General features: G+C 43.8%; 1 protein-coding gene across 4 annotated transcripts in view; it reads left to right on the top strand.

Moving 5' to 3' along the window:
- The window catches only part of CHTF18 (chromosome transmission fidelity factor 18), a 90,787-nt gene that overhangs the window by 36,433 nt on the left and 29,650 nt on the right, over positions 1–24,704 (top strand). For all 4 annotated transcript variants that reach the window (XM_040356454.1, XM_040356452.1, XM_040356450.1 and 1 more), the window contains exons 12-17: positions 4,657–4,750; positions 8,927–9,025; positions 10,180–10,310; positions 12,231–12,399; positions 15,524–15,748; positions 16,130–16,279. In XM_040356454.1, the coding sequence (XP_040212388.1) occupies positions 4,657–4,750; positions 8,927–9,025; positions 10,180–10,310; positions 12,231–12,399; positions 15,524–15,748; positions 16,130–16,279 (868 nt within the window). The remainder of the gene's footprint in view (positions 1–4,656; positions 4,751–8,926; positions 9,026–10,179; positions 10,311–12,230; positions 12,400–15,523; positions 15,749–16,129; positions 16,280–24,704) is intronic.

The following is a 24,704-nucleotide window of genomic DNA, read 5'->3' as shown; positions in this document are numbered from 1 at the left end:
TGAAGTTTTGTTAAAAGCAGAAAAAATGGGTATTGCAGTTTGTTGTGTATGAGGATGTTTGGCCACAGGGTCTGGGTGCCCATGCTGACCCATATTCACAGCCAAAAGCGCCCACAATGTGCATCAGAACTGGACCACAGAGAAATGAAAGGTGGCTTGGTGTGATTTTATCACGTTTTCTGGTACATCATGTGGATGGTTGGGTATGTGTGCCTTACTTACCAGGGGAAAAGATGGCACCAGGATGCAGTATGGGAAAAAGGCAAGCCGGTGGAGGCAGCGTGAACCTTTGGGCAATGTTATGCTGGTAAACCTTGGGTCCTGCCATCCACGTGGATGTTACTTTGATATGCAACGCCTGCCTAAACATTGTTGCTGTCCAAGTACACCCCTTAATAGAAATGGTATTCCCTGATGGCAATGGCCTCTTTCAGCAGCATATAGTTCAGGAATTGTTTAAGGAATACAATGAGTTTGAGATGTTGACTTGGCCTCCACATTCTCCAGATCTCAGTCCAATCAAAAAGTCTGTCCTATACGGCATCCCACCTCGCAACTTACAGGATCTGCTACTGATAGCTTGATGCCACAGCATACCACAGCATACCTTCAGAGGGCTAGTGGAGTCCATGCCTTGATGGGTCAGGGTAGTTGGTGGCAAAAGGGGGATCTATACGATGGTAGGTGGGTGGTCATAAAGTTATGGCTGATGGGTTTATATCTGGTAAGGTTCACAGACAGAGTAGAAGAGGGCCTGTGTAACATAGGACAGATTAATGTGTGTATTGATGTTAATAAATTGCTCCTCGGTTCAGAATTAGTGCTACACTAATATGAAATCATGCCACCAATGACTTCCTGTGTGTCTGTTTTTAAACACAAGTAGGATAGGGGTTAATCCGCGCTTAGGATCTGACCAGGCTAGTATATATGACAGTAGATACTAGACAGATGTCTAATCAAGTCCGGGAAAACCGATAGATAAAATAATCAGAATAATTAAAATATTCAATAATCAGGCTGCAGCCCCCCAAAAACAAATCCCCATAGGAGATAGTAAAAGATTGGATGAACGTATGGAGGGGTGGTGGCGCTGCCCTACCTGCAACTGGGCACAGCAATAATTGTGAACAGTAACCCAAATGGGTGTGAGGTAACGTGTAGTGGTCAGTACAGTAAGTGAAAACAGACCTGTATTCCGACAAAATATTAAGGTGAAAATACAATATTAAATAAAATTAAATAAAATGCCCCACCACATATATATATGTGTTATGGGGTGGGGGTATATAAAAATATCACTAGTAGGCTAAGAACTAGCCTGTGAAGGTTCCAATGTGCTATAAATATAAATAAATAATACTAATAAAATACGTAAGAATTATACATGTGACAAAAAAGAAGAGCATGTAACAAAAATGCAAAATTGTGGTACTTGTAAAAAATATATATATTGTAATAGTCCAATAGTGTGCTTATATAGTACAGAAAAATATAGTCCAGCAATATGTATGCGGTGAAAAAGCTTATTGCAACAATACTATGAAAAAGGCCATCCAGGGGGTGATAAAGTCCGTGCTGTTATAGGTGCACCTATGAAGGTGAGTGCTCAGGTATACAGTAGTGGAACTTGCACGCAGTGGTCACGGTGCTCCCCCTTATGGGTCCCCACTTACCAGAGGCACTAACCCCTGCAGGGGTAAAGTGCAAGTAGTCAGCCTCGGACGGCTCAGTGGTCTCCCGTAGTTCCTCAGTTATACTTGGGACCTCCTAGATGTAATAGTGGTGTTTTATCCGAATCCAAGGTGGGTAGTTGTTTTTAAAAGCCAGCAGCCCTCCGGAGAAAAAAACACACTGACATAGCGTGGTATGTTGGAATAGGTGCTTGGTTTATTTAGCACTCACAAAGGCATGCAGGGTACATCAAAAATATAATAAAAAATATAATAAAAAATATGAACATAAGAATACGTTTAGAGCGGGGGTGGTTGCTCTAAGGGATAAAAGTTTTAAACCAAAAAAGATGTCTGTGGAGCAGCTAACAGCCTGTTAGCATGGCTCCGTCGCTGCACTGGGTAAGTCAGGAAGTATCGGCTATCGCCTGGGACCGGCGTGCGTTCCACTGATACTCCAGCTAAAAACCGGAAGTGCGTGCGTGTCTGCGGATACACGCAGACACGCACGCACTTCCGGTTTTTAGCTGGAGTATCAGTGGAACGCACGCCGGTCCCAGGCGATAGCCGATACTTCCTGACTTACCCAGTGCAGCGACGGAGCCATGCTAACAGGCTGTTAGCTGCTCCACAGACATCTTTTTTGGTTTTAAAACTTTTATCCCTTAGAGCAACCACCCCCGCTCTAAACGTATTCTTATGTTCATATTTTTTATTATATTTTTTATTATATTTTTGATGTACCCTGCATGCCTTTGTGAGTGCTAAATAAACCAAGCACCTATTCCAACATACCACGCTATGTCAGTGTGTTTTTTTCTCCGGAGGGCTGCTGGCTTTTAAAAACAACTACCCACCTTGGATTCGGATAAAACACCACTATTACATCTAGGAGGTCCCAAGTATAACTGAGGAACTACGGGAGACCACTGAGCCGTCCGAGGCTGACTACTTGCACTTTACCCCTGCAGGGGTTAGTGCCTCTGGTAAGTGGGGACCCATAAGGGGGAGCACCGTGACCACTGCGTGCAAGTTCCACTACTGTATACCTGAGCACTCACCTTCATAGGTGCACCTATAACAGCACGGACTTTATCACCCCCTGGATGGCCTTTTTCATAGTATTGTTGCAATAAGCTTTTTCACCGCATACATATTGCTGGACTATATTTTTCTGTACTATATAAGCACACTATTGGACTATTACAATATATATATTTTTTACAAGTACCACAATTTTGCATTTTTGTTACATGCTCTTCTTTTTTGTCACATGTATAATTCTTACGTATTTTATTAGTATTATTTATTTATATTTATAGCACATTGGAACCTTCACAGGCTAGTTCTTAGCCTACTAGTGATATTTTTATATACCCCCACCCCATAACACATATATATATGTGGTGGGGCATTTTATTTAATTTTATTTAATATTGTATTTTCACCTTAATATTTTGTCGGAATACAGGTCTGTTTTCACTTACTGTACTGACCACTACACGTTACCTCACACCCATTTGGGTTACTGTTCACAATTATTGCTGTGCCCAGTTGCAGGTAGGGCAGCGCCACCACCCCTCCATACGTTCATCCAATGTTTTTAAACACAGTTTAAGTGGTTGTAAAGGCAGAAGATTTTTTCTTTCTTTTACGCATTCTGGGCATTAAAGCGGAGTTCCACCTAAAAGTGGAACTTCCCGCTTTAAGTACTTCTCGCACCCCTTACATGCCACATTTGGTATGTCATTTTTTTTTTGGGGGGGGGGGGGTACTTTTAAAGGGGACTTCCTGTCCCTCTTCCTCCCACGGGACCACCTAGGTGGCGACTCCTCTCCTCCTAGGTGGCCCCTCCCTCTCGGCTATCTTCTGGGATACGTGACCTATCCCAGAAGATTGCCTGTCCACTGGCACGCGCAGCGCGCGTGAAGCCGAAAGCTGCCGCAGTGGCTATGACGGTGCCGGAGGAGGGGAGCGACGCTCCGGGCGGCTGGACCGTGGAGCAGGTAAATGTTTATTAAAAGTCAGCAGCTACACTTTTTGCATCTGCTGACTTTTAATAAACAAAAAAAGCCTGAAATTCCACTTTGAGATAATAAACCTCTGTGTGCAGCAGCCCCCCCCCCCCCCCTAATACTTACCTGAGCCCATCTCTATCAAGCACTGTTGTACAAGAGAGGACTTGGCTGCTCGGGACTCTCCTGCCTCTGACTGAGACAGCAGCGAAGTGCCATTGGCTCCCACTGCTGGCAATCGAAGTCAGTGAGCCAATGAAGAGAGAGGGGGTGTGGCAGCATCATGGCGCTGAGGCTCGGCTTGGGTGCCCCTGTAGCAAGCTGCTTGCTGTGGGGGCACTCAACAGGAGGGAGGAGCCAGGAGAACAGAAGAGGGACAAGAGGAGGATCTGGCCTGCTCTGTGCATAACCAACATCACAGAGCAGGTAAGTACAACATGTTCTTATTATTTTTAACAAAAAAAAAAACGGACTTTAGTATCACTTTAATTTCCCGGAAATGGATGAGAGGGAATTTATTCTGGGGATCTTGGTTTCCTCCTACCAATGCTTTTTGAATAGGATTCCCCCAATCGTCAGATCACCAGTCATCGGGAAGGGAGGGCAGCTTTGATATGAGGGATTAAAGACTTGTCTCCACAAAGATGTCCACCACTACACAGGCACAGTGCAGAACAAGACATGGTAATCAGTAATAGGGAACCCTATGGCATATCCCGTGCCTAGTCTTTTGCCCTTTGGTGTTTTTTTTTTTTTTAAACACCAATTATTCCTGTTTCTTTCATACCAGTTTTATGTAATACAAAATATGGATTATTACAGAGCTCTATACTGTCTGATTCTTTGCTGTATATAGAAAGGGTTCTGTCCACTTAGAAGGGGACTGCTCACTTTTTGCCCCTCTGCTGCTTAGCGTGTGTGTGCATCCTCGCCGCCAACTCAGTGTGATCCTTTTCTCTCCTGTACAGGTACGTCCCATCACTGCGGCAGTTGAGGCAGCAAGCCTTCATGTTAAATTTCCCTCAAACATTGCCTTCCAGGCTGGTACAAAGGCTATACGAGGTCAGTGAAAACTGGGTTGGAAATATCATTGTATCTATAGTTAAAGTGGAATCCCAGGCTATTGCCTAACCATGCTTAAACCTGCCCCCTTCTAAATCTTATTCTAATTGCCCTGTGAAAGAAAGACGCTTATACTTGCCTATTCTCTGTGTGCTTTGGTCTGGTCATGTGGTCGTCTTCTAGTGGCGGCTTCAGGGGAGAGGAGGGACACTGGAGATGCCCCATAGCAAGCCTATTCCAGCTGGATGCGCGCTCTCCTCTCCCCTGAAGCTAGCCGCTGGAGAGATCATGTGACCAGAAGGGTTCTGAATAGGCAAGTACAAACCTCTTCCTTTCACAGGGTTAGTTAGAATAAGATTTAGAAGGGGGGTGGGGTGAGGTTTAACCACCTCAATACCGGACACGCCTTTTTTTTCCCAGGTCAATCGACGCTGTAACACTTGAATGACAATTGCGCGGTCATGCAATCCACTCTACCCATGTGAATATTTTTTTTTACACAAATAGAGCTTTCTTTTGGTGATATTTATTCACTGCTGATTTTTTTATATATATATATATATATATATATATATATATATATATATATATATATATATATATATATATATATATAATATGAGAGAGACTGACTCTGAAAATTGATCAATGCTTATGTACTTTCCCAGTGCACCCTTTCCCAGTTTTGATGTTTTTGTAATTACAAAAGTAATAAAAAGGATATTGTTTACATACTGTCACCAGTACAGCATCCTAAAACTGACGTGGTTATTGGAGATGCTGAGGGAAGGATTGTTTTTTTTTTTTTGTTTTTGTTTTTTTTCCCCACTATGATTGATTTATAACAGTGAATCACTGTTACAAACAACCATTTTTACTGAATGAAATGGATTCATTCAGTGTGTATTGTGATTGGCCACAGCAAATAACATGGTAAAAATAGGCTCGGATTGGCCCTGTCTGTACCATGTGATCAGCATAATTGTACATAATGAATGGTATGAATCAAAGCCATTCATTTGTACAAAATATACATTTTATTAAATACAAAATTGGTAAAGAAAGATCATAAAAAAAAAAAGTACAATGGAATAAGATGGATCCAAACAATTCTTGCTTAGAACGAACAAACGACCACTTAAAGGAGTTGTAAAGGAAATTTTTTTTTTGCCTAAAATGAATGTCTGCAAGGTAGACAGACAGAATAGTGTAATGATTCTGTTATAAAACGAGTAAATACCTATTAAATTCCTTCATCTATATCACCTCCGGAATTTAGTTTCTGTTCTCTCATTCACTTCCTGGTTTGCATCGCTCGTTCATGTAAGAACTACATTTCCCAGTATGCATTGCGGCACGCCCAGTAATTCACACCTCCTTGAAGTCTCTAACACGCATGCATGTGGGTGCCATTGGTCACTGCCCGGGCCCTGAAGAAACGGCACAAGCAGGCCTTTCATTCAGCACGCATGCCCTTAATGACAGCGGCGTCAGCGTATATAGTAAATATCTCCTAAATTGTGCAAGTTTAGGAGATATTTATAGTACCTGCAGATAAGCCTTGTTATAGACTTACTTGCAGGTGTTATTACGGAGGAAGACTTTACTTCCTCTTTAATGAATAGACGTCCTTTGTAAATAATGGGGATTATCAGGTCAGAACAAACCCTAATTGGCAATTGCATCGAAGGTGTGCTGCAGGATTAGGTGTAAAGGAGGCCAGTGATCAGACTGTGTGATTATTTGCTTCCTTTATAGACATCCCAGCATGCACATAAGGATTTTTATCCTGCCTGGAGTCCTCCTTTAATCCCATGTGGGGATTATGTCGCTTGCCTCATTCATTAAGCTGCAGTTGCTTTTTTACCTGTTTATTTGTTGGGAAGGTTTTTTTGAGCTTTAATGATCTTGTCCCAGGACTGGGCTGAATTGTTCCTCTATAAAAGGCATGGTCGGTGTTTCTGGCGCTCTTCTGCCAAGGCAGCAGGTACAGAGAACTGTTGTTCATTTAGGTGGCATATTGACACTGTCACGACTGGATGAACCAGTGGGGTGTATCTAGGTTACAGAGAATCACTGGGGAGACCTTTGCTAATGAACTGCTTGACTCTTTGTGTTGATCCTGCGAGCAGTACATTTATTCCTGCCAAGACACAGCGGAGTCCTCAATCATTTGCACGAAGAGGTGAAGTGATCCCAGTACAGTAATGGCGCGTACACACGGTCGTTTTTTTTTATTAAAAAAAACGAAATTTTTAAAAACGTCATTTAACCACTTAAGCCCCGGACCAATATGCTGCCTAAAGACCCAAGGGGTTTTTACAGTTCGGGACTGCGTCGCTTTAAAAGACAATTGCACGGTCGTGCGACGTGGCTCCCAAACAAAATTGGCGTAATTTTTTCCCCACAAATAGAGCTTTCTTTTGGTGGTATTTGATGACCTCTGCGGTTTTTATTTTTTGCGCTATAAACAAAAATAGAGCGACAATTTTGAAAAAAATGCTATATTTTTTACTTTTCACTATAATAAATATCCCCCAAAAACATATATAAAAAAAAAATTTTCCTCAGTTTAGGCCGATACGTATTCGTTTACCTATTTTTGGTAAAAAAAATCACAATAAGCGTTTATCGATTGGTTTGCGCAAAATGTATAGCGTTTACAAAATAGGGGATAGTTTTATTGCATTTTTATTTTTTTCTATTTTTTTACTACTAATGGCGGCGATCAGCCACATTATAGCGGACACTTCGGGCAATTTTGACACATTTTTGGGACCATTGTCATTTTCACAGCAAAAAATGCATTTAAATTGCATTCTTTATTGTGAAAATGACAGTTGCAGTTTGGGAGTTAAACACAGGGGGCGCTGTAGGAGTTAGTGTTCACTTAGTGTGTGTTTACTACTGTAGGGGGGTGTGGCTGTAGGTCTGACATCAGCTCCGGGGAGCGATCGCGACGGAACGGCTATAAACAAATAGCCGCGCCGTCGTCCCGGATCGCTCCCCGAGGCTTACCGACCGCCGCATGTAGCGGGGGGGGGGGGTCCCGATCGGACCCCCCACCCACGTCAAGCAGAGCACGTACAGGTACGTGCATGTGCCTGTCCGTGCCATTCTGCTGACGTATATCTACATGAGGAGGTCGGCAAGTGGTTAAAATGACCGTGTGTGGGGGAAAACGTTGTTTTATGTCTTCTGAAAAACGACCAAAAAAAAATTCGAGCATGCTTCAATTTTTTGACGTTTTTCAAAACAACGTTTTTTATGTCATAAAAAATGACCGTGTGTAGGCTAAAACGACGTTTTTAAACCCGCGCATGCTCAGAAGCAAGTTATGACGCAAGCTTAAATTGGAACAGAGTGCCGTCGTACGCGCTGAACGTAACCAATGCTAGAGCATTTTGAAAAAACAATGTTTTTTTAAAATGAAGTTTGAAAAACGTCTTTTTTTTTCTTCATGCTAAAAAATTACCGTGTGTACGCGGCATAAGGTTGGATTCACACCTATGCAGTTTTAGTGCTTTTTGCAGATTTGCACTACAGTCCTTTTAACATGGTTTCCTATGGAACACGTTCTGTAGTGCAAGTCTGAAAAATGCAAAAAGCACTAAAAATGCCTGGGTGTGAATCCAGCCTAAAGCATGTGAAGATCCAGTTAATGAAAACCTGTTGACCTGTTGGGCCTTGTTTTTCTAAAAGGAGAGGGACGGACGCGTGCCCATCGGGTCAGCCTCTCACGCAGGGTCTGACATGACACGAGCTGTGATCCAAATTTTTCATTCTTCCACTGATCTGTGCTGTAATCCAGTGTGAAAATGCTTCTGTAATAAATACCAGATACTGCTGCTCTTTTACCTTTTTCAGTGTGATTGGTCATGTATCCCCCACCTCCTTTAGTTTTCTGCAGGCAATCTGTAGTAGGTGGAGCCTGCTGGACTCCTCCCACAGCTCTGCTCTTTACAGCATTGTGACGAAGTTGACCATTTTTTTTTTTTTTTTTACAAAATAGCTTCAAAACATTTGGTCACACATTTATTGTAATTTGTGGTTATTTGAAATATATTTCAATGAGTTACTGTGCATGGAGTTTAATTTGCTGTATACCAGTTCCGTAATCCGTCTGGCTCCTGCCAGAACATGGCTTTTGTTTCTAATATCTCCCTGTTTATACAGATCACCATTAGGCAAGGCATGAAAACTGACACTGGGGCGTTAATGGCTTTGTGCGAGAAGACCGAAAATGATATTCGCTCCTGCATTAATACGTTACAGGTATGTTCATATGTCCGCATACCATGGTTCACTTGTTGGCTGATTGTATCATACCTACTATATTACCATTCAAGGTATAACTAAACTTTAAGTAAAAGTAGAAGGGGTGGTGGCCCTACATAAACAAGGGGGTTCTGGGGGAGGGAACAATAATCCAAGTGATGATTCCTTTAAGAAAGCAAAAGTCAGGCAGGAGAGAAGCAGAATCGGGTCTGGTGGGGGAGGGGAGCAGAATCAACTTTTTGTAAAGGAGGGGGGGTCTTTGTCTCCAGCAGGTAGTGCAAAGCCCCCTAAAAAAACAGTGATGAGTCTAGCAAGTCCTGTGTGTCTGGTCTGCAGCTCTCACACAAACCTTCAGCCTGATGGAGGTGGGAGTAACTAAACTTTAGCAAAATGTTCTGGAGGGGCACCTAAAGCAAGCAAATGATCAGTGGCGGCTGGTGGTATATTTTTTTTTTTGGGTGGGGGGGGGGCAGTCGGTCACCTGCAAGTCCCCAGCCCCGCACTTGCCCCATCTAGGTCACGCGCAGTGCTTCCTATAGGCAGCGGCTTCTCCTGCGTCTCCTCCTCAGCGTCATGGCAGCTTCTGCAGTGCGTCTCCTCCCTCCTCCTTGGCGGCCAATAGGATCGCTTCTCGAGCACTAGTTCTGTGATCACTTTGTCGGTCCTATGGGGCTGTTTGTAATTTTAAATGCTTTCTACATGCACTTTATGCATTAAAGTGGAGTTCCACCCACTTTTAAGAGGTGGTCTTAAACAAAAGACCTCCAGTCCGTGTTTTTCCCTCATTTGGCGGGAGGAGAATTGGGAAAACCATAGCGTATTTTCGCTATTGTCACACAACTGGGCGGGCTCAGGGCGCACTGCTCTGCGCCCCAACCCCACCCTTTTTTGAAGCCGATTAGAGCCAGAGGCTTCTTTAAAAAAAAAAAAAAAGTGGCAGCCCATATGGATGGGCCACCACTGCAAATGATGACACTTAGACCAATTTATCCGCGTTCATCCTACTTTTGAGACACATCGGGTGCAGAATGGGATTTATTTTTATCATATTAAGATTGTATTTTATGGTCATTTTTATAGATACGTGGCGTTTAACCGAGTCCTGATATGTGAATATTAACTTGTCATGTTATTACCCCTTGCTTTTTCAGTTCCTGCGTGGCCGAGGAAAGAAAGAGCTAAACGTGAAAACAGTCCAAACCATGAAGATTGGACAGAAAGACCAGAATAAGAGCCTTTTCTTTGTGTGGCAGGAGATCTTCCAACTCCCCAAAGTACAAAGGTAGGGCAAAAGTCTTAAAGCGGAGTTCCGCTGATTTATTTTTTTATTAAAGTCAGCAGCTACAAATACTGCAGCTGCTGACTTTTAAAATAAGGACACTTGCTTGTCCTGGGCACCCACAATGTCTGCACCCAATGCCGATCTGTCCTTCGGCTCTCTGGTGCTGCCGCCGCCATCTTCGTTAGGGGAATCAGGAAGGTAAGCCTTGCGGCTTCACTTCCTGGTTCCCTGCTGCGCATGTGCAAGTCGTGCCGCGAGATCTGAATGGGACCTGTGTGTCTCCCAGAAGACAGCGGTGGGGGCGGACATGGCGTAGATATCCGCGACTATCTATGCCCGGAATTGGGAGCAAAAACCTGTATTAGGCAGGTATCTGCTCCCCCCCTAAGGTGCCAAATGTTATACCGGAGAGGGGGGGGGGGGATTCCGAAAAGCGGAAGTTACATTTTTGGATGATGGTGTTCTTTTTCCATACTTTGCCAGTGGTTGAAAAAAAGGTGTGCAAGCTGTGCTGGGCTTTCTTTCGTAAAGTCTAGCATGCCTTGCTCACCATCAGGGAGGTATAGCACCACATGCAGTCCAGTGCATTTTTCTCTGCAACATGGGAAGTAGGTTATATGGTTTCCAGTGGCGTAGTCCACACCAGTGCGTTCAGTTCCAGTACGTTTTTATGAAAAAAGTAGAACGTGCAAAATGCATCAAAAACGCACTGGACCCCAGTACAGTGGAAGAAAGCATCTGGAAATGTATAAAAAATTTGCATGCAGAAATGCATCTAGAACGGATCTGTAGTGCGTTTTTGTGGCGTGAACCAGCCCTTAAAGGGGTTGTAAAGGTACAATTTTTTCCCCTAAATAGCTTCCTTTACCTCAGTGCAGTCCGCCTTCACTTACCTCATCCTTCCATTTTGCTTTTAAATGTCCTTATTTCTTCTGAGAAATCCTCACTTCCTGTTCTTCTGTCTGTAACTCCACACAGTAATGCGAGGCTTTCTCCCTGGTGTGGAGTGTCGTGCTCGCCCCCTTCCTTGGACTACAAGAGAGTCAGGACTCTCTCTACGTTGCAGATGATTAAGGAGCTGTGTTAGTGGGCGTCCTGTAGTACAAGGGAGGGGGCAAACACGACACTCCACACCAGGGAGAAAGCCTCGCATTACTGTGTGTAGTTACAGACAGAAGAACAGGAAGTGAGGATTTCTCAGAAGAAATAAGGAAATTTAAAAGCAAAATGGAAGGATGAGGTAAGTGAAGGAGGACTGCACTAAGGTAATGGAAGCTATTTAGGGGGGAAAAATTGTACCTTTACAACCCCTTTAAAGGGAAACTGCACTTACATGTGGGGGAAAAAATTGGCAAATATAAATAAGTATAGCATAATATAATTGAATGGTATTAAAAATGATCTTTCCTTTTCAATCTGCAGTGCTGTCATTTTCTGTAAAATGCAATATGGCTACCTGGAGATATTCTCTACAGAGGTGTACAGAACGCCCCCTGACATTGTCATTTCCTGCTTCTGTGATTGGCTCACAGATTTTCCCAGAAGTCTGCACTAAGATGAAGTCAGATTTCGAGCATTCCCTGCAATAAAAATATATTTGGTGTAAGATACTTCCAAATGGAAATCACATCTAATGGAATGCAGATCCTGCAGTTGTTTTCATTAGAGCCCTGCAGGTGCAGCAGCTAGTTGATAATTATAAAACTACTTGCACACAGATTCACTGAGCACACAGGCACAAACAGAGATCACCCAGAGCGGGATGTTTTTCTCAACAAACGTGGAGTTACTCTTTAGTGCTGTTTTGATGAATAAATGTTTTGTACATATGTGATCTAGATGTAGCACACATTCTTCCATTGGTGTAAATGGTTAATATTTTATTGCTGGTTTTATCTTTTTTTTTTTTTTTTTTTAAAGGAAACGTATTGGCCAAGACCTATCTGCATCAGACATCCACCACCTTCTGGGAAACCAAAATGACCCTCTGAACGTGATGGGCAGGACACCACTGAGTGCCATGGCACAAAGGTTCCACCATGTTTTACACCTGGCCTATTCAACGGGGGAGTACGAGAAGCTCACCATGGTAAGTGGGGCTTCACGTTGCCACTGGCAGTTTTTATTGAAAAGCAACAAAACTGCAATGGCAATTGTGATTCCTTAACCACTTCCAGCCCAAGGACGTCATATGAAGTCCTGGACTTTCAGCAACGTCCTATTACAAGGATGTTTACATTCCTTGTAATAGGAATAAAAGTGATAAAAAAAATAAAAAAAAGTGAAAATAAAAATAATTAAGTAAAATAATTTTTATTTATTTTTTTAAACGCCCCCGTAAGTCCCGCCCATATATGTAAACGCCGTTCAAACCACACATGTGAGGTATTGCCGTGTGCGATGAAGCGCGAGCAACAATTCTAGCACTACTCTAACTCTAAACTGGCAACCTGTAAAATAAATTTAAGAGTCACCTATGGGGATTTAGTACCGAAGTTTGGCGCCTTTCCATGAGTGAAAGCGTGACATTTTAGGTATCTATTTACTAGCACTACACCTCTACCCCTTATTTTCATTATTGTACCCAACAATATTGTGTTGGCAGCTATCTCCCTTTTTTTTTTGCGCAACATCTGTCGTATATTTACTCGGCGTAACATCATCTTTCACATTATACAAAAAATTGGGCTAATTTAACTTTTTTTTTAATTCATGAAAGCGCCCCGCCCCCCAAAAAAAGGCGTTTGAAAAATGATTGCGCACATACCGTGCTAGATACAAAAGTTGCAATGACCGCCATTTTATTCCCTAGGGTGTCTGCTAAAAAAATATATATATATATATGTATATGTATGTTTGGGGGTTCTGGTTTTCTATCAAAAAATATGATTTTTACATGTAGGAGAGGAGTGCCAGAATAGGCCCCGGTATGGAAGTGGTTAATAAAACAAGGAATCAGAAATAAAATCCCTGCATCTAAAATAAGGAGCAGATGCAGCCTAAAGGATTACCCAAATCTGAAGCCTTAGGCCCCTTTCAGACATCCGCTCCGCCTGTCCGTTATTACAAGTCCGTTAACGGACTTGTAATACATCCCTATGGGATCGCGTCCGTTAGCGGATGGAGCATCCGCTAACGTCCACGTCCGTCGGGATCCGTCGGGATCCGGTTTTCGGACGGAAGAAAACCCTATTTTTCTTCCGTCCAACGGAACGGATGCAGACGGACAGACGGTCCGTCTGCATCCGGTTCCCCATAGGGCAGAGCGGAGCTGAGACAGGGCGGTCTCTGCACTGTGTGCGGGGACCGCCCTATCCGCCGACAGCTCAGCGGGGATCCCTGCTGAGCCGATGGAGACACACGGAGCGGACCCAGAAACGGTCCGCTCTGTGTGAAAGAGCCCTTAGAGCTGCCATCTTTGTTATGACAAGAAATAAAAGCTGGAGACAGCCAGCCTTCTCACTCCATTTACCTTCCTAGTCAGACTATGTGGTGGGCCCCCTCAAGAGTTTCAGAGGCCAGAACCATAGATACTAATAAATGACCATAGTTCACACTACTAAGTGCAGAGCAAAGTCTGCAGTGTGTGTGTAATATACACCGATTAGCCATAACATTATGACCACTGACTGGTAAAGTGAATAGAATTATTTCATTACAATGGCACCTGAGAGTGGGTAGGATATATTCGGTAGCAAATTAACATGTTGTTCCTGAAGGTGATCTGTTGAAAGCAGAGAAAATGGGCAAGCGTAAGGATTTGAAAAACTCTTGACAAGGGCCTAATTGAAATGTCTAGACGACTGGGCCAGAGCAACTTCAAAACAGCAACTCCTGTGGGATGTTCCCGGTCTGCAATGGTCAACCGACCAAAAGTGGTCTAGGGAAGGAAAACAAGTGACAGGGTCATGGGGGGGCTAGGGCTCATTGATGCACCTGAGGAGCGAAGGTCTGGACTGTGTAGTCTGATCCAATAGAAGAGCTACTGTAGCTCAAATTGCGGGAAAAGTTCATGCTGGTTCTGATCGAAAGGTGTCGGAACACACCGTACATTGCAGTTTGTTGTGTGTGGCAGTGGTTCTCAAGTACCCCCAAAGGGCCATGTTTTCCTTTGCTTTGCAGAGCTGCTTTAAATCAATATCAATGACATGGTGAGAGCTATTTTATCTAAGACCCCTTTCGCAATGATGCGCTTTGCGAGCGCTATAATGCTAAAAATGGCGCCTGCAAAGTGCCCTAAAAGAGCCGCTCCTCACACTCCAGTGTGAAAGCCCGAGGGCTTTCACACTGGAGCGGTGCGCTGGCAGGACACTAAAAAAAAGTCCTGCTAGCAGCATCTTTGGAGCGGTGTGTATACCGCTCCTGCCCATTGAGATGAATGGCCACCGTGGCTATACCGCCAGCAAAGCGCTGCTTTGCGGGTGGTTTTAACCCTTTTTTGCCCCGCTAGCAGCTGAATACGACGGTAAAGCGGCACTAAAAATAGCGTCGATTTACCGCCGGCGCCACCCATGCCCCAGTGTGAAAGGTGTCTAAGGGAAATTCCCAAAACATGGCCCGTTTGGGGGTACTTGAGTACTGAGGTTGGGAACCACTGGTATTTTGGGGCTGTGTAGCTGCAGACTGGTCAGGGTGCCCATGCTGACCCATGTCCACAGCCAAAAGCGCCTACAATGGGCACGTGACCATCAGAACTACCACGGAACAGGACCACGGAGCAATGGAAGAAGATGGCCTGGTCTGATGAATCACGTTCTCTTTTACATCATGTGGATGGCTGGGGTGCGTCGCTTCCTGGGAAGAAATGGCAGCAGAATGCATTATGGGAAGAAGGCAAGTTGGCGGAGGCAGTGTGATACTTTGGGTAATCTTCTGGGTCTTTCCATTCATTTTGATGTTACTTTGACAACGTACTACCTACCTAAACATTGTTGATGACCAAGTACACCCCTTCATGAAAACGGTATTCCTTGATGGCAATAAATTCACCAAAGCATCTGAAAAGCCTCCAATTTCAGTCACCCTTTATATATTTGATTTTTTAGAATAAAAACAACATGACCATTAATGATAAAGTTGGTTGGGTCTCCCTCATTTTGGCCACTAAACCTCATATTAGACCTACCCGTTTTTTTACCACTGTTCTGCATGAACTGGTTTGCGATAAATGATGGATGTCTGAATGTTGACCATGCTCCTCTCTTTCCACACAGGGACTGTATGACAACTTTTTGAACATGAAGATTAAAGAGTCCAGTTTTGGCACGGTGTGTTTGGCTATGGACTGGCTGGAGTTCACAGACATTGTTAATACCATGATCATGCACGGGCAGAACTTCCAGCTCATGAAATACTTGCCCTTCCTTCCTGTCGCCTTCCACCTCTTTTTCGCTGCCAACAATATCCCTCGGATTTCCTATCCCAGCAGCCATTACGAGGTATGTCCTGGCTGGCCATTTCTTACATTGTTTCTCCAGCACCTGTTTTGCTATTAATTTTTTTAGTAAAAAAGATAAGATCATTCTAAGTGTATTAGACAACTTGACACGTGGCTGTGGCTCCCTTGTTTGCAGTACCCCTTTTGGCCACTAGATGCTGCTAATTCATTAGACTCCTTGTAGTCATTGTGCGGTAGTAGTTCTAGCAGATACATTGAAGAGTGTCTAGTGATGATCTTTCATACATTCTAAAGCAGGGAAATTAACTTTTTCTTCCTCCAGTTTTGTGTAGACTGCTTTAATAATTTTTATTTTTAATTTTTTCTATTCAAATCTTTAAAAAAAATAACCATTTATTGTGTTTTTGCTTTGTTCTTCCAGGCCCTGTCCAAACTGAACCAGATGCAGAATATTCTTACCGCGATGATCTCAGAAATCTCCCCACATATTCGGTCACGCGTGGGCCCTCAGGCCTTGGTATTGGATGCCCTCTGCCTGCTGCTGGATGTCATCTCACCAAAGATGCGCCCTGTGAGTATTTTTTTTCTTTTGGAGTTTCCACAAAACCAACGTTCTGGTCTTGGCAATTTCTCCTACTTTGCAACTAATGGGTATATAGCCAAAACAAAAGGAAATGGTTAGCATATACCCTCGCTGGCCAACAAATGCTTACTAAGTAGGGGAGTACACATAGGTATAAGTATGAACTCCTAGACAAAACTATGCTCGGTCAATAGTAGTTGAATCCTAAACTCTTCAGTATGAATAAATCTTAAAAACAAAAAAATCTGCACGAACTTTCTCGACAATAAAAACACACTTTATTATCTCGCTTAAAATATGCTAGTATAATAATAAATGCAAAACACTTCTCCACTATATGCACATGTGAATCTCAAGTTCTATTGAATATTAATATCTAAAGAGCCGCCACTTTAAATGATCCTACCTAGACAGTTCCTGATAAATAACGGTAGATCCTATAGGCCAGGGGTATGCAATTAGCGGACCTGCAGCTATTGCAGAACTACAAATCCCATGAGGCATAGCAAAACTCTGACAGCCAAAAGCATGACACCCAGAGGCATAGGCATGATGGGACTTGTAGTTTTGCAACAGCTGGAGGTCCGCTAATTGCATATCCCTGCTATAGGCTAATGTTGAAATCCACATGAAGGATTCCTGTCATGCTAGGCAAATATATGGGCTTCTGTTGTAGAGCAGACTTTTTCAACCAGGGTTACTTTAGGTGTGCCTTGGCAAAATTCTTATAAATTGCCCATTTAATGCCCCACTCTGTGAGCACTTGGGTCACATTACCTGAATTAGGGAGAAGAGAAACCAAGGAATACTAGTCTGTACCAGTTTGCAAAGGTGTACAGAACGTACTTTGGAAAAATTAATCACCTCCTAACGTTGGGTGTACTATGTGTGTGTGTGGATGTTGCTGCTTTCTGTCAAACTATTACCGTATATACTCGAGTATAAGCCGAGTTTTTCAGCACATTTTTTTTGTGATGAAAATGCCCCCCTCGACTTATACTCGAGTCACCTTTTTGCGCCTGATCTCCCGAATTTTGGGAACCCGGTACCGGCCGGCCGTAGGTCCCCTGGACCCCAAACTTGGCACACATGTAGCCCCACTCTTTCTCCACAAGTGTGCAACGTTTGTTGTCCAGGGGACCTACGGCTGGGGAGCACCGACTTTTTTTTTTTTTTTCAAAGCCGGACACCCCTTCTATAGACTCCCATGTTAAACAGTAATTTCTCCAGTGATTTTGGGGACCCGGTACAGGCCGGTCGTAGCTCCCCTGGACCCGGAACTTGGCACACATGTAGCCCCATTTCTCCTCTACAAGTGTGCAAAGTGTGTTGTCTAGGGGACCAGCGATTTTTCAAAGCCGGGCACCCCTTCCATAGACTCCCATGTCAAATGTCAGTCTAGGCATGGGCACAGTGAGGCATGCAGATGGGACACCCTAGGCTTATACTCGAGTCAATAAGTTTTCCCAGTGTTTTTGTGGTAAAATTGGGTGCCTCGGCTTATATTTGGACTGGCTTATACTCGAGTATATACTGTAGTTTAGTTTTTTACATTTTAGAATGAGGTGCCTCAAGATTTATCCATAATTTTAACAGGTGCCTTCACTGTTCAAAATACAACGGTACAGTTCATCGGGACCAATCGTATATATGCAGTTCCTGACGTAATTCTTCTACACAGAGCTAAATTGCTATTCCTTCCCTGCCTGTGCCCCCATAGCAAGCTGTGTGCAATGGGGGCACGTGTTGGCACGCTCCTGAGCATAGACCATGGATGCGCACTGAGTGGCTTGGCCCTGCTCCCCACTGCCTTCTCACAGGATTTGAGTGACAGCAGCAGGAGCAGTTGGCTGAGTTCCTGTGAGAGACAGAGCAGCGCTTTTGCAGATGGGAACAGCAGTGGATCAAAGAGGTGACGGGTATTTGGGAGGGGGAAATATCAGGTAGTGAAAGGTTTTTAACCTTAAAGTAGAACCAAGTTCAAAAAATAAAAATCATTATGTGATAAAACAAAGTAGGATGTAAAATATGTCAGCCTTTGTAATCTAAATGCAAGTAAATAGAGAAATGTATCTGCTCCCCTTCCAGCTTGATGGCTTCCTTTATTGTGGAGACAACGCAACGTCCTCATTTTCCAAACTGGCTCCGTTGTCCCCTTTTGCGGTATGCCATTGTTTGAGACTACAGTGCGGCGGTGTGGCATCATTAGGGGGCGTTTTCTTTCATAGGATAGCCCTAGTGTGTCAGTCAACTCGGAAGTCGCGCCAAGGCTCTGCCCACTCTTCTCACATTCAGTCCGCCCATGTCTGGCATATGCCACTGTCTGCTCCTGACTGAGTCATGGGAACTGTGGATTCCCTGTGGGAGACGCAGAGTAGAAGGCAATGACGTGTCGGCTCTGCAAGACCCCTCCCAGCATCACTATCTGAATCCAGCGGCACAGGCTCAGAGGGCGGATTACAGCACGCAATAACGATTGTATGTATGCTGAACTCCTCGTCATTTTATAATAATTATTTGTGTGATTTTCATGAGATTTAAGGGTTCACTAAAAATTGATGGGCTGCCTTTAGTTATACTTTAATGCAGGGAATGCATTAACGGGGTTGTAAAGGTACAATTATTTTTTTTCCTAAATAGCTTCCTTTACTATCTTAGTGCAGTCCTCCTTCACTTACCTCATCCTTCCATTTTGCTTTTAAATGTCCTTATTTCTTCTGAGAAATCCTCACTTCCTGTTCTTCTGTCTGTAACTCCACACAGTAATGTGAGGCTTTCTCCCTGGTGTGGAGTGTCGTGCTCGCCCCCTCCCTTGGACTACAGGAGAGTCGGGACGCTGTCTCTACGTTGCAGATGGAGAAAGGAGCTGTGTGTTAGTGGGCGCCCTGACTCTCCTGTATTCCAAGGGAGGGGGCGAGCACGACACTCCACACCAGGGAGAAAGCCTTGCATTACTGTGTGGAGTTACAGACAGAAGAACAGGAAGTGAGGATTTCTCAGAAGAAATAAGGACATTTAAAAGCAAAATGGAAGGATGAGGTAAGTGAAGGAGGATTACACTAAGGGAAAGGAAGCTATTTAGGGGGGAAAAAATTGTACCTTTACAACCCCTTTAAGGTAATAAACCCTTTTTAATTTAGAACCACTTTAAGGTGGCTATTACAGTTTGTCTACATTCATACATTGATATTGTATTGCTGGACCTGCTCACACGTGCGGCGCTCATGCTGGAAGCATAACAGTGTGGCTGAAAACAAGTACTTATCTAGTCTACTGTCTGGGGCCTCAGGGCATTTACCAACGTGCATGACTCTTAATTGTAGTTACGGTGCAATTGTGATAATCCAAAGGTGCACACAATAACCTCTAAGCCGGCAAGTTTGCTTGTCAGCAAATCAATAGGATTACCATGATTAACTGTCATGGTGATCAGATGGTTGGGAACCAATCGGTATGGATCCCAATGATTGGTGTGGGACCAGCTATATCACCGATTCTCTGAGCCAAGTGTGCTCACGGCTTTGCAGAGCATTTTCTCTTGTGGTTGGGGATGGGTTAAAATTCAAATAATGAAAAAAAAAAATACAGCCCTGAAATAGTGAATGAACTGGCTATAGCTCCAGGACTTTGGCGCAGGTAGTTCTTAATACAGGATTTGGAGAAGTGAAGGTGCTGATCTGTGGAAATCCACTACTTAAAGTGATTGTAAAGTCTTGTTTTTTGTTTTTCTGTCTCGGGTCCTCTTTGGATAGATTGATAACAGCAGGAGCCTTTGGTGTCATTTTAAATAGTGGTGTGGGACCGAGTCCTACTGTCTGTGCCAATGGACGCAGCAGCAGGACTCTGGAGCGCTCCCGCACGAGTGCCCCCATGGAATGCGGCTCTCTGTGGGGGCGCTCGAGAGGAGAAGCCAGGATTGCCGCTGAGGGACCCCAGAATAGGAGGATTGGGGCCACTCTCTGTGCAAAACCCACAGAGGAGGTAACTATGGCATGTTTGTTATTTAAAAAAAAAAAAATTATAAACCTTTACAACCCATTTTTAAGGTGGTATCTGCACATTTCAGATATCCACCCATCCAGTGGATCCAGCAATGTCACGTTGAGATCCTCTAATGCCTGGCCACAGCTCTTTCTTGTTCTTGCTGATATCGGGAGGCCTGCCGATGATCTGCCAATATGGTTCCGGCTATCAGGATGGTTCCTGTAAAGACTGCGCAGGCGCAATCCTTGCCGACGGAAATCTCCGAACCTCGGCCGGCATCCAGGGCGACGTGGAATTTGAGTAAAGTGGCCAGTCGCTACGCTCGCTCGGCCTCCTGGCTCTTTTTTTAACATCCTCCAATCCACTGGGATGTTAAAGTGGAGTTTCCATCCCAAAAATATTTTTTCGTTATTGTGCTCATTAGACCTAAAAAAGAAAAAAAAAATGTTTTACTCATCTGGAAATGCCTGTTGCTATGTGGTCCCACGAAATCTGCCTTTGGAACCACCTAGGATTCTGACATCATCTCCCTCTAATGCTCCTGGGAAATGTGTGTCATCATTTCCCAGGATGCAGTGCGCTGTCCAATTATCACTCCCCATCAAAGACTTCCAGGAAGTAAGTGCTTGTGAGCTTCACAATGCCCACAAGCAAAATGACAACGCTGTGGACATATTCAAAAAAGATCGTTTTTAAATCTAACAATGCAGAGCGACGGCGGATTGTGAAATAGTAAGTGACCGGATTTATATTATAAAAACGCATGATGAAAGGACATACATTTCAAAAATGCTAATTGTGGTTGGAACCCCGCTTTAAGGAATGAGCCTGGATGCCGGCCGAGGTTCGGAGATTTCCGTCGGCAAGGATTGCGCCTCCGCAGTCCTTACAGGAACCGTCTGGATAGGGGAACAATACCGACAAGTCACCGGCTCTTCCTGGTTCAGCAGGTGGGCCTCCAGATGAGGTGCCGATAGGCTCGCCCCCTCATTTTTCACACATCCAGGAAAGCTGATGTGTCGGCGTGATGGAGTTTATCACATTTGCCGAGCAACCTGGCTTTGGAAGGTTGAGCCGGGTGGGAATATTGCAAACTAAAAAAGAGCGAGTTGCACAGCAAAGACATTGAGAAACAGGCAAACAAGCACCCCACATGTCGGGATCTCTCTGGATTTTTATAACCTCAGTGGTTTAAGCAAAGCTGAATGGCTTTTTTTGGTTTACTGTGTTGGCTGGATAGTTTTGTTTCCCTTCTAATTGCAATATCCAACCTCAGAACGTGCGTCTTCCATAAACAAGCCAACAGTGGCACCTTCTGTTTTCTATCTAGAAAGGTTTTTATCAAAGTAAAACTCAAGCTAACCAAGTCCAGCTAACCAAGTACATTTTATAAATGAGTGTGCAGTAACCTGTGTATCACACCAGGGCTGGCCTGCTTGAGCATATAAAACGGACGATGGCCGCAAGTCGCAGTTCTCACAACTTCAGGCTAACGGTTTACAAATGTCTTCCTAGCAGTGTTTTCTGTTCTCCGCGGTGTAACTCGGCGTGTTGCGTTTTGCCCTTGAGACTCCATTGACTTCTACAAAGCCTGACAGTGTTTGTTGTCCATTGCATGCTCTTGAATCTCGAGGTGTCGGGCAAGGTCATCGTCTCCCCCCGGGTCTGAGGTTATTTTCCTTTTGTTCTTTATTTAGGTCCGTAAGCCCTAGGCTCATATCCTTTTAATTTAATTGTGATTGAAGTGAACGAAAAGCAATTTAATCTGTGTCTCCGGGTGAGCCAAGGGCCAAGGCAATTAGACTGAAAACTCATTTTTAGACTTAAAGTGCTACTGCCCCCCCCATGCAGAGCACAGGCCTTTCTCCTGGCCTGTTTTCACCGTGTTCTTCTTTTCAGTATCGTGTAAGAGGACTTTATCGGCTACAAATGTTTTATAATCACTTATTTGCCCTCCTATGGTAAGTCCTTCACCAGTTGAACTTTTACCAGTAATGAAGTCACATTTCTGTGTCGGTGCTCATCATGGACCAATGGTACTGGATAGTTTTTCTGCATTTGCACTTCATAAATTGGGTAGATTGCTGATTCTTGTTGTGTCCTGCACAGTTTTCATACATTTTAACCACTTAACCCCCGGACCATTATGCAGCTAAAGAACCTGGCTCCTTTTTTGCGATTTGGCACTGCGTCGCTATAACTGACAACTGCAAAGTGGCTTCCAAACAAAATTGGCGTCCTTTTTTTCCCCACAAATAGAGCTTTCTTTTGGTGGTATTTGATCACCTCTGCGGTTTTTATTTTTTGCGCTATAAACAAAAATAGAGCGACAATTTTGAAAGAAATTCAATATTTTTTACTTTTTGCTATAATTAATAAATATCCCCAAAAAAGATATAAAAAAACATTTTTTTCCCTCAGTTCAGGCCGATACGTATTCTTCTACCTATTTTTGGTATAGAAAAAAATCGTAATAAGCGTTTATTGATTTGCGCAAAATTTATAGCGTCTACCACATAGGGGATAGTTTTTTATTGGATTTTTTTTTATATATATTTTTTTTAGTAATGGTGGTAATCGGCGACTTTTATCGTGACTGCGACATTATGGCGGACACTTTTGACACTATTTTGGGACCATTGTCATTTTTACAGCGAACAGTGCTATAAAAAATGCACTGGTTACTGTAAAAATTACACTGGCAGTGAAGGGGTTAACCAGGAGGGGGCGCTGTAGGGGTTAAGTGTGTTCTTACTGTGGGGTGTGGGGGGGGGGCGTGGCTGTGCGTGTGACGTCACTAATCGTCGTTTCCTATGGTGTGAACTGGCCCCTAGTGAATTCAGCCCATAGTCCCATTTTAGTTCTCCATCTAATCTGGTTAATTGCAGCTAACTGATGCATTGACCTTAGTGGCAGCTTTCAATACAGATTGCATTGGTGGACCTCGGGAAGCAATGATGGTTCAGAACATTTTGTACAGCATAAAATACAGTAACATACCGCCCTGGAATGGAGTCAATCATCGATTGCCTTTACCACTGGACAGAAGCCTCATCTGTAGCAGCAACGGCTGTCGTGACGAGCTCTCTTTAGTGCCTCGATAACACCGTTTTCACCCCAGCCTAACTGTCCCTTGCCTGCACCACTTGTTGATTGGGCGTCGGTTCTTTCAGTTAAAGGCTCAGCATCACGTGTTGGTAAAACCACAACTTCCTTCGATCAAGAATCAAATCTGACAGAGCCGGTCTCATTTCCTGGATGGACAGCAGCACCCCTGCCAATTACATTTTTGCCTTCCCTGGCTCCCTGTGCTAATTGACCCTGTATTGTGTGAAGGAGTCCTGTGATAAATGTGTATTGTAAGTTAGCAGACAGCCTAAAGGTCAGGTGTATGAATCATCAGCTGTAGTTAATTAGCTCATGTAAATTAGGTCAGAGCCGGAGTCAGAATGTCTACTAAAAGATGTGTATTGGGGCTCGTTAGGAACCATTGTGTGATGATGTGGGTGGAGTTGGGTCATTGTTCATTTGATTACTGCAGTATTCTTTTTGTGTATATAAGAGCCTGCTTTCTCAATAAAGATTGTCAGACCTGCTTGAACTTCATAGAGAGCTCTGTGTCTCGTTAATGGGGGAATTCGTATGGGTCGTGTTCGCCGGATTGTGGAGTGTCGATAGCTGCCTTGGGTTGGCCCCTCCCACCAGCTATGAGCCACCTGCAATGCATAGAATAGCTAAGAAACCAAATGATCTAAAATAAGAAATGTAATGAATATAGCATTTTTATTTTATATATTTGAGGGGAAAGGAGGAGCCAGGGAAGGCAAAAATGTAATTGGAGTTTAAACGTTTGCTTTAAGTAAATGACCCCTAAGTGTGTAGAACGCAGGAGAGCCTTCTGATCTCAGCCCTGCTAGAGCCATGCATGTACGTGTGTCGAATCTCTGGAGCTCTGCTGCGATCTTGTAATTCATCCATGAGGTGTTGGCTGCCAGCGAAAGCCAAGTGTTAAAAGGATAGATTTCAGGAGCTTCGTCATTAGTGGCGACTGTGATAGCCAAGGTCTGACACATCTAATATATGCCCTTTACCTGCCTGAGCACATAGAATGCCAAGATCAATATGTTTCCTTCAAGAAAAATGTTACCAGCTCCTCCTAGATCGATGTTTGGAAGCGCTGCCTGTGTCTGCTCACTTTCCTTCATGAATAATTGATGGTCGATAAGTGTTTGTAAACAGGAAATCTATACCTTCCCCCCCTTCGTCTCTCCAGATGTGCGTTTACCCCTTTCGTTTTCCCGGCCCTCATTCAAAGATGAGCGATACAAAGTACTTCAGCGCTCATAACTTTGTTTGTTTTTGTTTTTCTTGCAACCATCATTAACCACTTAAGCCCCAGACCTTTAGGCAGCTAAATGCCCAGGCCAGG

The sequence above is a fragment of the Rana temporaria genome, chromosome 6, assembly GCF_905171775.1.
Source record: "Rana temporaria chromosome 6, aRanTem1.1, whole genome shotgun sequence".
NCBI lineage: Eukaryota > Metazoa > Chordata > Amphibia > Anura > Ranidae > Rana > Rana temporaria.
The sequence above is the reverse complement of the archived record's forward strand: the minus strand, read 5'-3'. Positions and strand labels throughout refer to the sequence as shown.